This window comes from Ptychodera flava, chromosome 7 (genome assembly GCF_041260155.1).
Source record: "Ptychodera flava strain L36383 chromosome 7, AS_Pfla_20210202, whole genome shotgun sequence".
Classification (NCBI taxonomy): Eukaryota; Metazoa; Hemichordata; class Enteropneusta; family Ptychoderidae; genus Ptychodera; species Ptychodera flava.
The window spans coordinates 25124715-25142283 of record NC_091934.1 but is presented as its reverse complement, the minus strand read 5'-3'; the positions used below and the strand labels follow the sequence as shown (position 1 = coordinate 25142283).

The 17569-nt window shown below is 37.7% G+C and overlaps 2 protein-coding genes across 2 annotated transcripts in view; both read right to left on the bottom strand.

The window, feature by feature from the left end:
* The window catches only part of LOC139137749 (clotting factor C-like), an 83483-nt gene extending 71348 nt beyond the window's left edge, over positions 1–12135 (bottom strand). Inside the window, exons 1-2 of the mRNA XM_070706014.1 lie at positions 12066–12135; positions 11428–11613 (exon numbers count right to left, since the gene is read on the bottom strand). Of these exons, the coding sequence (XP_070562115.1) occupies positions 11428–11613; positions 12066–12135 (256 nt within the window). The remainder of the gene's footprint in view (positions 1–11427; positions 11614–12065) is intronic.
* The window catches only part of LOC139136401 (mannan-binding lectin serine protease 1-like), a 117004-nt gene extending 100196 nt beyond the window's left edge, over positions 1–16808 (bottom strand). The window contains exon 1 of the mRNA XM_070704125.1: positions 16646–16808. Coding sequence (XP_070560226.1) covers positions 16646–16732 — 87 coding nt within the window. The 5' untranslated portion in view covers positions 16733–16808. The remainder of the gene's footprint in view (positions 1–16645) is intronic.
* Between the last annotated feature and the right edge of the window lie 761 nt (positions 16809–17569).

Genomic DNA, 17569 nt, shown 5'->3' with positions numbered 1-17569 from the left:
TACTGAACAGACCGTAATTGCTACAGAGGATTTGAAACTCTACCTATCCTAACTGAGAATGACGTCAGTAACTGTACAACTAATTCGAATAAAAGACTAATAATGAGATTGAATCTTGGATAAAATCACTATAGCGTAGTAAAATGTCATTTGTTGTATACGGCAAAAAGTCTGGTCGTACTCGATTAAATTTACCTTACGTTTTGACGCTGATGCTGCTTCGAAATATTTACATGTTAATCATTTTCTTTAAAACTTTCATCCTTAATGTAACTCTTATTTTTCTTGTTTTTGCGGAGACATTGTTCAATGCTTGATGTACAATAAAGCATTGCATTTTATCAAGTATGACAATTAGATATTATTCCCTAATATTTTTCTTCGTTCAGCTAAAGAAAATGCGAGTGATGTCATGACCGTGTCACGGTGTAAGACAAGTGATGCCACGGTTATTACGTAACGGGTATTTTCCAAGCTGAACTTAGAAAAATATCCTGACGAATAATATTTATCTCATGCACAAGTCAATTATTCATTATAATTTGGAGAATACGAGAGGTTTTCCATTACGATTCCGTGTTTCAAATTTTGAACTACTGTGGAAATAATATCAAAACGCCGTGGGTGATCTGTAAATTACTTCCAATCGTCCGTTACCATGTGCGAGGAAATACGGCACTCACGTTCGTGTACGCAGCAGCTGATGCAGAATGCCAATGATCTCTCTGTCTACAGTACCTTCCGCAAAGTTATATACGATTTCAGAGATAGAATGGGTCTGGACATTTACCTCAGAAGAAGGTAGGCTACTTTTCGAGGACAAAAATCGATTGAATCTCAACGGCGCAAACACTGTAACGTCGCTACCGACCCTAATTGCTTTCGCAACCGACAGTGATGACACCAGCATCGTGTTCATTTCCGCAAATTATTCTCTGGATTCCACAGGAATACATACAATCTTGAATTTTCATTCTTCGAATTATTATTGCCATTATGATAGAGTATGAAAATGTGGATGTCATTGAATAGCTTTTTGAGGCCTGGACACATTACTTACTCCCTCATTGCGGTATAAACTAAGTCTACGGAATAAAACTACCCTGTACGTCGAAATTTTAGGCTGCGGTGGGGTCTATACGAATACGAACCTTCAAAACCAATACGCAGGGACTAAAAATTAACCAAGTGTATGTATTTGTAAGACTTTAATAATCATGACTAATTTTACGATAATGTCACGTCACACAATCATTTTAGTTGTGGGAGAGATACCGGCCGCCATGTTATGTATTTATATAGACGATCACATCGAAGATCGACGCAATAATGGTCCGAAGCAACAAAACAGATGTAATAGACGCGATTATCGTGACGTAGAATGACCAGAGTACAAATCCCGATATTTTTGTTCAGATACGAAAGACTTGGCTTGTGCATCTGACAATGTAAATTATCGCTTGCAAGCATTTAGTCTCCTGATAAAAATCACCTGAATTCGTTTCATGTAATGCAAAGACTGTCTACACACTCTCGGAAAGTGGTGTTTTGTCTTGCGAAATTAGCTTCTAAAATACTTGATCAGCTTGAGACTGAGGCTTTTACAGTTTCAGAAATTATCTCATAGATGTGCTGTGATATGAAATTCGGCGTTTCAAACCAAAACAATGTTGTACTGTTGGAGGAACTGTCGTTGTCAATATTTCATCTCATTACATTTTAATCAATTTAGCAAATTCAAAGAACGAGGATTTACATTGCTTGAGTTATTCCACTGTCTTCATATTTATGCAAAGGGAAACGAAAAATATTATCAACTATAAAGTCAGTCGCCAATTTGAGCTAAAAGCCAAATGAGGTCACAGTGTTTTACCGCAAGGTAAGGTGTTCGGCATATCTAACAATGCTTTGATAAGTGTTCGTAAGGCTCATGTTCCTTCCATACAGCGTGATAAAATGACTGGAGTAAAGCTTTTCAACACGATGTTTGATTTTGTGTCTGTGACAGCTATTTCATTTGTCAACAAAATGCAGACAAGACGTAAAGTGCCGTAGCTAAAAATGAGGAAAATACGTAGTAGAGTGAAGATTTTCGTATCTATTTATACCTCCGATGGAATACAAAGATTACGATTTATTCATTTTTTCATACAAAAGACTCTAGTTATGTAAGTTTCCCACGGTATATTCATGATCGTGTTTTAGTATGTGTTTTTGTAATTATTCCTTCTTCGAATGGAAGTGGAACCTGTTCCGTAGTACATTATAACACGCCACATGCTCATTCCGTGTCGCGATTCGCCAGAATACGTCACGTGACGAGAAAATAGATACGTCTAGTCCCCACCGGATCGAAAAAGTGACGTCAGAGGGTATTTTTTAAAAGCTATTTCCCTAGGGAAATAGTTCTGACCAAATTTGGAAAAGTGCCCGGTCACGTGACCGTCAAGGGCGGAGTGTCGTCTGCAGCTTTGCAACAATGGCGGGTGACTGGAACGTGATGTGCGTCCGGGATAGGTGACGACACATTCTCTAAAACAGATTTTCCAACATTTTCCAACATTCCAACAGCGTAGGAACTTGAACAGCTCATCGACGGAAAAGATTAAAGTGCAACTAAGGATGTCCCTAGGTATGCTTCGAATATTTTTTGAAAGAAAGTAGTACACGTACAACTGAAACCGCTGTACATCGCTCAGTAAACTTGTCACAATGGATTGTTGCGGTGCAAAATATCAAAACACATTAAAAAAAACTATATAACAATACCACATGAGCATGTGGTGTGTTATAAAAACACCTATAGCCTGGTCTTTATTCGGGCTATAGCGCTCGTCTATTAACCCCTCGTGGCCGTGTGTTACCAGAAACACATCGCTATACCCTCGGCCTACGGCCTCGGGGAATAGCGATGTGTTTCTGGTAACACACGGCCCATTGGGGTAATAGACGTGCGCTATAGCCCTCATTACCAGACAATAGGTGTTTAATAAAGCATTGACCAGATTGACAAAGAACATGCTACCTGGACTAATATATGAAGTAGGATACTTGGGCTTGTTAGGTTCATTATAACACGCCACATGCTCATTCCGTGTCGCGATTGGCCAGAATACGTCACGTGACGAGAAAATAGATACGTCTAGTCCCCAACGGACCGACAAAAGTGACGTCAGAGGGTATTTTTTGAAAAGCTATTTCCCTAGGGAAATAGTTCTGACCAAATTTGGAAAAGTGCCCGGTCACGTGACCGTAGGTGTCGTCTGCAGCTTTGCAACAATGGCGGGTGACTAGAACGTGATGTGCGTCCGGGATAGGTGACGACACATTCTCTAAAACAGATTTCCAACATTCCAACAGCGTAGGAACTTCAATAGCTCATCGACGGACAAGATTAGGGTGTAAGTAAGGATGTCGCTAGGTATGCTTAGAATATTTTTTGAAAGAAAGTGGTACCACGTACAACTGAAAGCGCTGTGGAAACATCGCCCAGTAAACTTGTCACAATGGATTGTTGCGGTGCAAAATATCAAAACACATTAAAAACTATATAATAATACAACATAAGCATGTGGTGTGTTATAAAACACCTATAGCCTGGTCTTTATTCGGGCTATAGCGCTCGTCTATTACCCCTCGTGGCCGTGTGTTACCAGAAACACATCGCTATACCCCTCGGCCTACGGCCTCGGGGAATAGCAATGTGTTTCTGGTAACACACGGCCCCTCGGGGTAATAGACGGTCGCTATAGCCCTCATGACCAGGCAATAGGTGTGTTAATAACGTAGAGCTTACCAAATTATTGACAATTTTTACAAGTGACTCACGATGTGATTGACGGTAAAATGGTTTCCATAGCTGAATATTGCCAATCATGAACGAAGGCTTAAATAGTAGTAAGTATTAAACAATAGTGCAGATGTATACATTTATCGGTCTTTTTAGGATCACTTTATAAAAAATAGCGACGTACGTCTAAAATATTTGAATCAGATACAGATCAATAAACTCCATTTGATATAAATTTTGCATTTCACCATTAGCAATACTTGAACTCGACAAACTGTCTTAATTGAGAGGTTGCCAACACCGTCAGGTGTAATTATCGTTCGGCGGTAATGTCAGTCGATCACAACAAGTCCAACTCTGCGAGATTTGAAACATTGTTCAGAAGGAGTTAGACGAAGTAAACACAACAACACCAGATCTGCACAAACGAGGCTAGCAAAATATGGGTTCTGAACAGCCAGCTTGATGTGTGGTGTTGTCGTGACTAATGGAGTTGATTTCTTTTTATCGACTGACATTACAACCAAGGTAATAATTACGCCTGACAGCGTTGGAAACTCCGCAATTTTGACTGTAGTACTAGTTTCCGTATTGTTGACGAAAACCAATGTATTGATCAGTCCATAAAGAAACAAAATATGAAAAGAAAGCAATTCACTGTATGCCAGAAAGGTGTAGGCATACTTTTTAAATTATGTTTACTGCTTTTGATGTAGTTAATTTGCGTAAGTAATATCACTAAAAATAAGACTTTTTGATAAGTGATTGAAGTAGTTCCGTGTTCTTGTGTCGCATTCTATATTTTAGTTGATCTCACACGCACTCGTATTGTATGCCTGAAAAACTAGTCGTTGATTAAATAACAAATCGTATCTAGAAGATATAACAATGAAATTGATTCACGGTCGGATAAGAACAGATATTTATTGCCTTGCAAACCGACATAATGCCCTGTTATGCAATTTATACACTCTTGCCTGATATGATTAACACCCACCTAAACATTGTAAAGCAATATAAAATGAGAGGCGAAGATTTACTATTTTAATACAAAAGATTTATTGGTGATGAAAATATGTTTTAAGACATACCCTGAACGTAATACCTTGCGATGAAGTTTATCTAGGTGTGGGCGTAGCCAATATGTCGCGTACTTTATCTTCATGACATTGCCGGAGGACTGAATTGCCGCCGGTAAGTTGTTGGTACCACTGTCTCCACACAAACTATCGAAAACGCGCGTGCCTGCCACAATCTGCCGAGTAGAGCAAGGAGAAATGACTTTCAATGTGTCAGACAAACCAAAATATGAGACAATAAGTTTGAAATACCGAAATATAATGTCTCGTTTTTCTAATTTAAGCGTTTGCGTAGACATATAATGCCTAACTACATTCAGACTCTATCATGAATCTTGGAGAAGAGAACAGATGACATCAGATGACGCTGCAGGTCTTAAGAAAAGCTGACATGGAGCAAATGTAATCACGATTGTTTCAATGTTTAAAGAACGAACTTCAGATTAACTCAGATGATGAGAGTAGCACAACATACTCTCTTTGAACCTTATCTGAAGAGGAAATATTGCAGAACCATTCAACAGTTTTAAGTGAGTTTGGCATCAAGTTAGCGCAAGATGACAAGGTATTACCTAATCTATATTGGATTCCTAAGATCCATAAAAATCCTTATAAACAACGTTTCATAGCTGGTTCCAGTAAGTGTACAACAAAACGCTTGTCACAACTTTTAACCATCATTTTATCAACCATTAAATCTGGTTTGGTAAGTTATTGTGACACAGTTTATGAAACTAGTGGGGTCAATCAAATGTGGATATTAAAGAACTCCAAAGAATTGTTACATATTTTACAAAATAACAAAAACATGTACAATTCAATCCACACATTTGATTTTTCAACGTTGTACACAACCATCCCACATAACAAACTTAAAGACAGACTATCATCTCTCGTGAAGAAAGCCTTCTTTTACAAGAATGGTAGTCGTAGGTATGAATACATTGCCATCAAGCGCAACTTGGGCTATTTCACCAACAACAGCGATGCCAAACTCAAATACAGTGATGTTGAGGTGATTCAAATGCTATATTTCCTTATTGACAACATATTTATCAAGTTTGCTGGCATGACATTCAGGCAAACCATAGGCATTCCCATGGGCACAAACTGCGCCCACTTCTTGCAGACTTATTTTTGTATTCGTATGAAGCAGAGTTCATACAATCACTTCAGAAATCTGGATGTAAGAGGATTGCCAAGCGATTTAACAACACCCACAGATATATCGATGATCTCATCAGTTTAAACAATCCTGGTATATCCAATTATCTACACCACATCTACCCAGATGATTTAGAAATAAAAGAAACAACTGAAAGTGTGGACTCGGCTTCATACCTAGACGTATTGTTTGAAATTAGACAAAATACACTATATACTAAGCTGTATGACAAAAGAGACGATTTCAATTTTGAAATCATAAACTTTCCCTTTTTGTCGAGCAATATACCATCATCTCCAGCTTATGGTGTGTATATTTCACAACTTCTTCGATACAGTAGAGCATGCAATTCATATGAAGACTTTCGAGTTAGACACAGCCTATTAGCTCAAAAGTTAGTGAGGCAAGGGTTCTCAGAAAGTCGATTAGTGAAATCGTTTAGGAAGTTCTACGGTAGATACGGAGATGTTGTATCAAAATATGACCTGTCTGTTACTCAAATGATGAGTGACAGCATACCAAATTTTGACTCACAAAAGTAATTTGGTGAATTCACCAAATAACAATGGATTTGTCGCTTTGGGTCAATCTTGACGGGTGCGGCTAGCTGGCAGGGTACGCTTACCCATTCCGGACACCTGGTACCACCACTACTTTGTGGTTCAAGATGACCCCATTGCCTTTGTCATTTTCAATATGTTCCTTGGACCTGGTAACTTTCTTAGTTACCGTGAATGATAACGATTATTGGACCTGATTTGATGTCTATTTGATCAGTCGATTTTAGACTATGAGAAGAGAGAGAGGGAGAGAGAAAGAAAGGTGAAATACACAACAATGACACATTGTTTTCCTTGATTAAAACTGTAACCAAGGACAATCTTAGCTCTTGGTGTCAGCTATCAGCAGTCCAGCCGAAAACGGTAACATATGATTGAAAGAAAATGTACGAACGATCCTTTCGCCACAAACCAAAGTGTTGTGTTGTTATGGTCGCCATAAATCCTTGCTGGATAAATCGTTGCTGGTGTTCGCTTGAAAATTACTATGGTCTCGATTTAAAATGTTAACATTCGAAGGGTCATACACGTATGTATGTAATGTGCAGTCCTGAAAAGTAAATTTGATCGCTAAGTCTTGCGAGTAAATGTGTTGTGATAATATTACCGGTACATGCATACTCAAACATTCCTGGTTTTTGCATAGTAGTTCAAAGGCGGATTTGTGATCATAAAAAGGAAACAAAAATAAGTCATATCAAAGTGAGACTTGAGTGGACACCGTGGTCATCAGTATGTATTAGGAGATGGTGCAGTGGCAAAGAATGTGAAATTTTCAGAAGAGTTACTTTCAGAATGTGCTTAGGAATACAATTCAGAATAACATTCAGACACTCACTATGTGAGATAATATTCTGTATATTCCAGAAAAGCCCTTTCAGAATGTGCTTTGGAATACAATTCAGAATAATATTCAGACACTCACTATGTGAGATAATATTCTGTATATTCTAGAAGTAACAAGTCATTGACAATGACATAGTCCCCACTTGTAATAGGAGTATTAGTCTTGATGGGGCAGGGAAATGAGGTCATTAAGAAGTATCACTGGAGTGTATATGTTCATATCTATGGACACATAGGTCTATGTCATTGTTCCCATTTTGAAACAAGAGGCATGTCTAAGTTATGGTTCTAAATCGGGGAAAAAGATCAGACCTCTAGCTGTATTGGCCTGCCAAGAAATACATATGTGCATAATAAATGAAGTACAAGATGTGACATCTTAAGGTCTACTATCCTATCAAAATTGAAGCGTAAAGAACTTGTGGTTACTGAGTTATGCATATATATGCATATTCAAGGTCAAAGGTCATCAAGGTCACGTGACATTTTGAAAAAAAAACCCATTGTATTGCTAATTAATCCATATATGCCAAAATTCAGACCTCTAGCTCTATTGGCTTGCCCACAATTATATATGGGCATAATTAACGAGGTAAAGCATGTGTTGTCATAAGGTCTTCAATCCTACTAAATATAAAGGACATAGCACTTGTGGTTACTTATTTATTGACATAATCGTGTATTTTAGGTAAAAGGTTATCGAGGTCACATGACATTTTGTCAAAAAATTCTATCCTATAGTCTGTCCCTATATACTAAAAATCATACATTTACCTCTATTGGCTTGCTCAAAATTAGATATGCACATAATTAATGAGGTACAATATGTGGCATCATAAGGTGTCCCATCATACCAAATATGAAGGGGTGTAGCACTTGTGGTTCCTGAGTTTTGGACAAATATGTATATTTGAGGTCAAAGGTCATTGAGGTCACGTGACATTTTTCAAAAAAATTGTATTGCTAAGTTATCCCTACATACCAAAAATCAGACCTCTAGCTCTATTGGCTCGCTCAAAATTAGATATGTGCATAATTAATGAGGTACAATATGTGGCGTCATAAGGGTCCCATCATACCAAATATGAAGGGTGTAGCACTTGTGGTTACTGAGTTCTGGACAAATATGTATATTTGAGGTCAAAGGTCACCGAGGTCACATGACATTTTGTCAAAAAAATTGTATTGCTAAGTTATCCCTATATACCAAAAATCAGACCTCTAGCTCTATTGGCTCGCTCAAAATTAGATATGTACATAATTAATGAGGAACAATATGTGGCGTCATAAGGTGTCCCATCATACCAAAAATGAAGGGTGTAGCACTTGTGGTTACTGAGTTTTGGACAAATATGTATATTTGAGGTCAAAGGTCACCGAGGTCACGTGACATTTTGTCAAAATAATTGTATTGCTAAGTTATCCCTATATACCAAAAATCAGACCTCTAGCTCTATTGGCTCGCTCAAAATTAGATATGTGCATAATTAATGAGGAACAATATGTGGCGTCATAAGGTGTCCCATCATACCAAATATGAAGGGTGTAGCACTTGTGGTTACTGAGTTTTGGACAAATATGTATATTTGAGGTCAAAGGTCACCGAGGTCACATGACATTTTGTCAAAATAATTGTATTGATAAGTTATCCCTATATACCAAAAATCAGACCTCTAGCTCTATTGGCTCGCTCAAAATTAGATATGTGCATAATTAATGAGGAACAATATGTGGCGTCATAAGGTGTCCCATCATACCAAATATGAAGGGTGTAGCACTTGTGGTTACTGAGTTATGGACAAATATGTATATTTGAGGTCAAAGGTCACCGAGGTCACATGACATTTTGTCAAAAAAATTGTATTGCTAAGTTATCCCTATATACCAAAAATCAGACCTCTAGCTCTATTGGCTTGCTCAAAATTAGATATGCACATAATTAATGAGGTACAATATGTGGCATCATAGGGTGTCCCATCATACCATGTATGAAAGGTTTAGCACTTGTGGTTACCGAGTTATGGACAAATATGTATATTTGAGGTCAAAGGTCACGTGACATTTTGTCAAAGCGTCTGAGATATCTGCGTGAACGGATGGACTCACATGGATGGACTAACGGACTGACATGACCCAATCTATGAGCCCCCTGGACTTTATCTGTGGGGACTAAAACTGTGTCACTGCATCCTTTTGCAATATGAATACGATGAGAAACTAAATTTTTATTTTTCTTGGCCTTATACATGGGAGTCTATGGACTGCCTTATACATGGGAGTCTATGGACTGCCTTATACATGGGAGTCTATGGACTGCCTTATACATGGGAGTCTATGGACTGCCTTATTCATGGGAGTCTATGGTCTGCCTTATACATGGGAGTCTATGGTCTGCCTTATACATGGGAGTCTATGGTCTGCCTTATACATGGGAGTCTATGGAGGTGAAAACTAAAAAGTCCTCTACCACGGCCAAATTTGATCGCATTGTGAAACAAATCAACATGCATCTGTATGAGGTAGAGTACTATCCTTTTACCAAGTTTGAACAAAATCGCTCCAGGCGTCTCTGAGATATCTGCGTGAACGAAAAAAGTCATAAAATATGCAAATGAGCAATTAATTAATAAGCCACACCCACCAAAATCTAATCAGATCTAAGTCTCATCATGATAATACCAAATACCAAATTGCATGACATTGGACCTAAGGGTTCTTAAGTTATGAGTGGAACAAAATCTGTCTACGGACGGACGGACAGACGGACGGACGGACAGACGGACACACACACAGACATTGTGGCGACATAGGACACCTTTGGTGCTTCGCACCACGGTGTCCAAAAATGAAAAAAATGTATCGCCGTATCCTCTTCATAATAGACTTACGATAGGGAAGAAACCCACGATTTTCTGGCCTGAAGGGTCCTTTAAAATTAGATTGCTGTGCTTCAGGAGATTTCTTTGACTACAGCCTATGCCCTAAGAAAACTATCTTTTTCGGGACCTTTGTTTCGAATATAGCTAGTTCGGCCCTCCTGACTCGGACTGAACAGAATTCTATATTAATGGCATTTGTTGAAATATATACGACGATTTCTGATAATTTAATTTTTGACGGATTGATACACTTGGGTTAGAACAATCAAACCTTGTCAGTGTAGGTTGAACACGGGAATCTCTTATGTATGTTTTCATAGACTGGATTCGAAGCCTCCGCGTATTTACCTGATAACCCATGACGTTGTGACCTAGTCGTCAAATCTGACAATCAGAGTATTGTCATCGGACATTTCTTTTGTTATGAGTGTAATGTAAACGCACACACTATATTTCGATCATTGTCGTCCATACCTTCAAGCTGCCTGATACAATTCTGTTTGCCAACGTAATTTACCGACTGCAAAGTGATCGAATTCCAGGCGGATGACGTACCCAATTTCTACCACGATTTCCCATTCCACATCGTCACCTACTGTTAAAATGTATACGTATGGTGGAAGATGGATAACGCCATTGCTTTCATTCATCACTCTATATGGAGCTGGGAACAGAAAAGACATAAATATCCCGTTTAAACTCAAAGCAAATGTTAGTTGATCAGAAGATAGAAGGTCATTCAGATTCAGTGACTATGTATTACAAAGATTAATTTTTTTTTTTCAGAATCTGTTTCAACGTTGACCATTACTAATGACCCTTTCTGCATAATAAAATACTACTGTTAATCCATGTGGACAATGTATGCACGGTAATCTTTATTCACCTTCAGTGAAAAAAATGTGAAATCAATGTTCTTGCTTTGACACAACTCTGCCAGTCTCCATTATGACATACCGGGCTACCTAGAAAAATTTAGCGCGTTGTTGAAAATTTGGATAGCTTATTATAGAAAATATTAACTCTGTTAATCATAGTCAGAATGATCATTTTACATTAATTAAGAAACTGAATATAAGTCCTATTTAAATTTTCAACTTCTACTTACGATAGCAGTGCGGTTGAACACCAGTCCATGTCCCGTCTTCGGTGCACAGTCTAGTCATAAACCCATCCATGTAGTATCCATCATCACACTTGAACCAAACAAACTGATCGTAAGTGGAATTACGTCCAATAATACGACCGTTCACAGGTGCCTGCAGAGATCTGCATCTCGGTGCTGAAGAGGGATCTGAAAATATATGATTACTGTATAAAAATCTTTTGATTCTATTTTCGTGTTTGCTTTTAAATCCCCCTTTCATAAAATTAATGGAGTTGTAACTTTGGTTTCGTTACGTTTCCTGGAGAATATCACCACATTTCGTAGTTGCTACGATTAACTCTCCCAGGTGCCCTAAAATTTACCAAACCACTTTGCTGATATTGCGTTTATACAGACGTTATACAAAATAAATACATTTTACCAGAATACACCTATGTAAAACTCCCTCGTTTCATCTTATTAAAAGCTGCTGGTTTTGAAAGATATAGGCATCTGATAAAACAATGTATCAAAATTGAATGCGATAATTTTAGATAATGATCTTGATAAAAAGATTAGGTTATTTTAGTATTGATTGAAATGATATTTCTGATAGCTGTATAACTGACAAGATATCAAAACCTATAAGGTTCACTTACCTGTAATATTGTATCTTGCCTGCACTAGCCCTTCGTTTAAATAACTATGATCTACATACCGAATCGTCATGATGTTACTTATTGAGTGAATGATTGTTGGAAGGTTTGATACGTTTAAATCTCCACAGAAAGGCCCAAATTCTTCATTACCAGTGTAAATCTGATGGACGAGGACAACAGCAAAGCGAAACCCATATAAAGTCAAATGTTAACATAACGATGAACTAGATGAATTATTCAACAAATAATGCATTGATACTTTACCACCATATCATTGCACAATATGCTTTAGAAATGATGTTATTGTTTCGTGCAGATGACATGGTTTCTGCTCAAATTAAACACAAAGATACGATAAACATATCAGAATGTGTCAAATGTCTTTATACCCCAAACACTAGTTATCATTTTAGAATGACGACCTCCAGGTTCCTAAGTCTTCTTCTGGAAGTATACTTTTGTCCGCTACATGCTCAATACTGGTTTTGTTTATTTTTTATGTCAATTTCATAATTTCATAGAATGAGGTTTCAATGCTGTATGTATGAACTCCATTTCACCGACTGAAGTTCATTAGTGGACATTTATGAGTTAATTTGAGAGATTAATTTACGTGTTGATATATTTGAAAAACATACACTCACCTTGGCTGGATGTCGTTGATTTAGCAATGAGTGAAATTCAAACAAGTAGGATTCTTTTGGCTTTTTCTTATTTTGCATTACATTCATCAGTAGTGTAAAATGTGACGTCATAGGATATTTTTATTATAATATTCTAAATGGATTTAAAGTACTGCAGTGTTTTTGTCTTTTATCTTGACGAATGCCGCGTAACAAGCAGTCCAATCAATGATGTTAAAAGCATTGAAATTTAGGGCAATGACATGCCCTGATTCAGCAACAATGGTCCATTCGTAATGAGAATGTCCATCATTACTAAGGGTCCTGGCGTCTAATTCACCTGAATTTTCAGTCAGCAAAGTAGTCCTTGGTTTGACTGGAGACGAAAACAAGATACTGCATGGTAACTTTTTATAAAGGAAAGGAATTACTGAGAACTGGGAATGAGAACATAGGCGTCGAGAAATATCATCCAAACCGCAAAGAACACCCGGGAACGAACACTTGTCATTCTGGAACTGTCATTTTAAAATCAACACCTGCAACGTGAATCAGCATTGAAATATACTACAATATACTACAGTTGTAGTTCAGTTGGCATTATCAAGACACTATGATAATCTTTTGGTGATAATATCTATAGGAACAAAAGCATATATAAACTTTGCCTTTAATCTTGAGAACAGTTAAGTATTTGATGTGTCGTACTTTGTGTCTTACGTTGTGTGATGAGCAACCAGCTACTGAAACAAATGGAATAACATCTCCATTCGCCAGAAAAAACCCCAAATGTAATCAATGTTGGTAAATCGAAACAAATTTGATTAATCGAGCGTTCTAAGTCGCTCTTTACCCGCCATCAATATCAGTTGTCCGAACTCAATGTTAGTCACAGACAAAATGATACCATTAAGCACTTAACACTGAACTGAACCTAGTAGCTTAACGAAGTGCCAGATAACTTTATTACCATAGGTAATTACGATGTGTGTTTCCATGAAATTCAGCTTACAGCTCAACGGATCCTCGAAAAACACTCGTATCCGATGACGGTAACAACAAAATATTAATGGCATAGCATATTTTTGAGAAGAAGCCTTTTCGCTTTGCGTCGGATGTGAAAGAAATATACTTTAGCATAATTCGAAAATATTCTCGTGACCTGTGTTTTATTTCCCCAGAGATACAACTCTTTTCCATGAGTAAAATATTCTATCAACGAGGAGACAAATCCGATTAAGTTAAAATTTCAATGCAGCGCAAGCTCCATATTTAACAATCAGATCCTCTTCTTCAGTCTAATTGTCAATTATTGCTATGCGCCGTCTCGACGCAAAACGACGTCAAGCATCATGCACTCTGACAAGCTCATTGCTCGCCATGACTATGGCTTTGTAAAGATTATTGTTCTGTGGAAATAGCCATCAAAACTGCACCAAGGCGTGCGACTATACTCAGCTCAGCAGCCAACGCACAAGATCGCGTCACATAGTGCATATGGACAGTTGGGATAAGGCGTCAGTCGGGCCTGCGCATATGCTAACACGCCACATGCTCATTCCGTGTTGCTATTCGCCAGAATACGTCACGTGACGAGAAAATAGAATCGTCAAAAGTGACGTCAGAGGTTTATATTGAAATTTCCTTAGGGAAATAGTTTTGACCAAATTTGGACAAGTGCCTGGTCACGTGACCGTAGTGTCGTCTGCAGCTTTGAAACAATGGCGGGTGACTGGAACGTGATGTATGCCCGGAATGAGCGACGAGCCGCTCTCTAAATCAGACAGATTTGCCATTCCAACAGCGCTAGCGCAGGAACTTGAGTAGCTCATCGAGGAAAAAGAGTCAAGTGAAAACAAGGATGTTGCTAGGTATGCTTATAATATTTTGGGAGAAAGTGGCACCATACTGTAACCGCTAAGGAAATATCGCCAAGTAAACTTTTTGCAATGGAACGCTGCGGTGCCAAATATCAAAACACATTAAAAGGTATAACATAATACAACGTGAACGTGTAGTGTGTTATAAAACACCTAAAAACCTGTCTTTATTCGGGATATAGCGCCAGTATATTACCCCTCGTGGCTTGTGGTATCAGACACACGGGCCATGGAGTAATAAACGGGCGCTATAGCCCTCGTGACTAGGTAATTGGTGTTTATTACGCGACTCGAAAGTTCATGGGAAAAGCTTGCATTTGTTTTATTTGTCGTATATGATAATTGTTGTTTTTATTTTCTGTAGAAACATAATTATTGGAAGAATAGTAAGGAATCATTTTACGGTATGATGGTGACAGATTAGTCTATCGAACAAAAGTGTTCCGTTTAATGAGCCCTAGAAAGTAAAGTGAGGATTTTCCCCTTCCTTTTTCAATTGATGTTACACTAGTTATGTGTTACTTGGAAGCGTGTGAGTGATAGGAATTCTGCAAAATGAAGTAGACGCCAACCTGTACAAGTCCGACCCTCTGAATCCAGTCTATACTCAGGAAAACAGGAGCAGTAAAATCCACCATAAACATTGTGACATTGATGTTCACAACCACCGTTTTGATCTAGACATTCATCAATATCTGAAGGTTAGAACATATCGAAAATTGAATCACTATCTAAAACAAAAGCAATAAAAGTATCTGTGAATATATTATACTAATTAAAATATATGGCCGGGAAGTGTCGTTCATTTCTGTCCCATTATTTTTTTATCATCGAACATGAATAAAGGTAATGACATTATAAAGACTACATCATACAATATCTGTATGTCAGTCACGCCCAATTGAATCCATTGTTCTGACTGGACGAAAGCTGACGCCGGCCGTGAAAGGACACCCGTTTTAGTAGTGTCAAAGTGGGCCCCTCATCTATATGGTTTAATGAGGAGACAAAGAGCGTTTAGATAGTAGAAAAAATCTGTCTTACAGCTAATTAATGAGTAAATACGTAGAGTAAATTGCAACGGTCCTGTAAATGTAAAGAATTTTTGCTTTTAAAATTGCTGTTTAGAAAAAGGAATTGGCTTGCCTTTCGCCAAATCAGCTATGACATTTTTTGTTGTTTGTTGCTCTTTCATTGCTGTATCCAAATACGCGAGCTATATATGTTGCCATCAAAATTACATTTCGTTCGATGACGACCATCGCTCAAGATTTTAGTTACTGTCAACACTACTATAAAAGCAATAAACCCCCACCCTTTGCAGCTGGACATACACTTGATTTGGGTACAGTTCCCTGCATAAAGCACTCTCCTAGAGATTCATGCCATATTATGTTATTGTAACCAAAGTTCGTGTCGATCCGGATTCGGTGGGGATTATAGCTTAAATGAACTATTCCCTAGAGCTCGTCAGCGTTCTGCGCTTATATATCATACAGCTATTTTCCACAAATCGTAAAGATACAACTGATTTATATCGCATACAGTTGTTGACAAAGTGACTTCATAGAGTCTCGATCTGACTTTTATTTCTTTCGTCATCTTCTATCGGTTGAGTAATTTTGGGTTTTTACCTTCTGCATAGTAATAAGCCTTGAACTCGACATTCAGATTTCTATAGCTCGGTATGAAATATACTTTTAAGTTGTTCCTTGGAGACCTTATGATGTCTTTTGGACCATAACGCGATTCACGTCGTCCACAGAAAGTACCGAGTTGTATGTCATCTCCATATACCTAGGGTAAAACATATTTCCAAATCCGTATTTATGCTATATTTTGTAATTTTAACGCAATTGGAAGGTGTCGAATCCATCCTAGCTATATATTTTTATGAACGGATATTGCTTTAGCATGAACAAAAGCTCGTATTCGATTGATGTTGTGATAAATTTCAAATGAAATTGAAAACTTTGCCGTATAACGGGAAGATTGTGTCAATATGGATTACATATTATGTAGCACTTTCCGCTCGTTGAATTAAATATCATTAAGAGCTAAATGATTCCATTCTTACTTTCACTGATGAGTCACAATTATTGTAAAGAGAGGCCCTCTGTTCGATGTCGAATTCCACAAAGGCCAAGGCAACACGTAATCCCATAGGGACCTCAATATTCCAGACTAAATCCAATTTGTACCTATGAGGGTCTTCCGGACTCGGCAGCCATCCATTTAGACCAGATAAGGTGTAGCTTTCAGAACAGACGAAAGTAACCACCAGTGAATTTATGACGAAATGGATGGCTGTTATTCCTTTGTACCTATATTAGGAGCAAGTGCGTTTGGAGTGTCATTGTATGATGGTCTGATTAAAAACTCATTGTAGTCTCGATAAGGAGTAGGCTTCATTGTTTAACACATAACAGGTTATTTTCGCGAAACAAACAGCGAAAGGAGTAGCACGATGTTTTAAATTAAATATAATCATCGCTGTAATATGCGTTGTACATCAAAGTAATTGAAAATAAATACGTAATATGTAAGTGCATATATATTTGACAGGATAATATTTTGCATCAAGTTGTTTTTCAAAATCGCTTGCATTAAAAAGATCATCATGACACAGGTAACCGACTTCTTAATATCTTAGCCAATGATTGTTAAGCGATTTGGGGAGTCGGTATTACCTTTGAGAGAGCTTCTGTAGATTGAAAGTAAGAACAACTATGTTAAAATTTCATTCTAATTTACAAAGTAATACGGAACTTAAATCTTTTTTGATGGATTCGATCACTGCATTTCAAGCGCATATTAATTGTCATCGTATCATACTTACATAGATACCTAAGTGCATCGAAATCAAAAGCAACATTCAGATCTAAATACTTGACCACAATCACGCTGTTGTAGAATATAATACACAATGTGTATGACAATGCGCGTTCATAGTGTGCAGTGTGCTAATTATTCACTGTACGCAGATGGCAATGACAACACA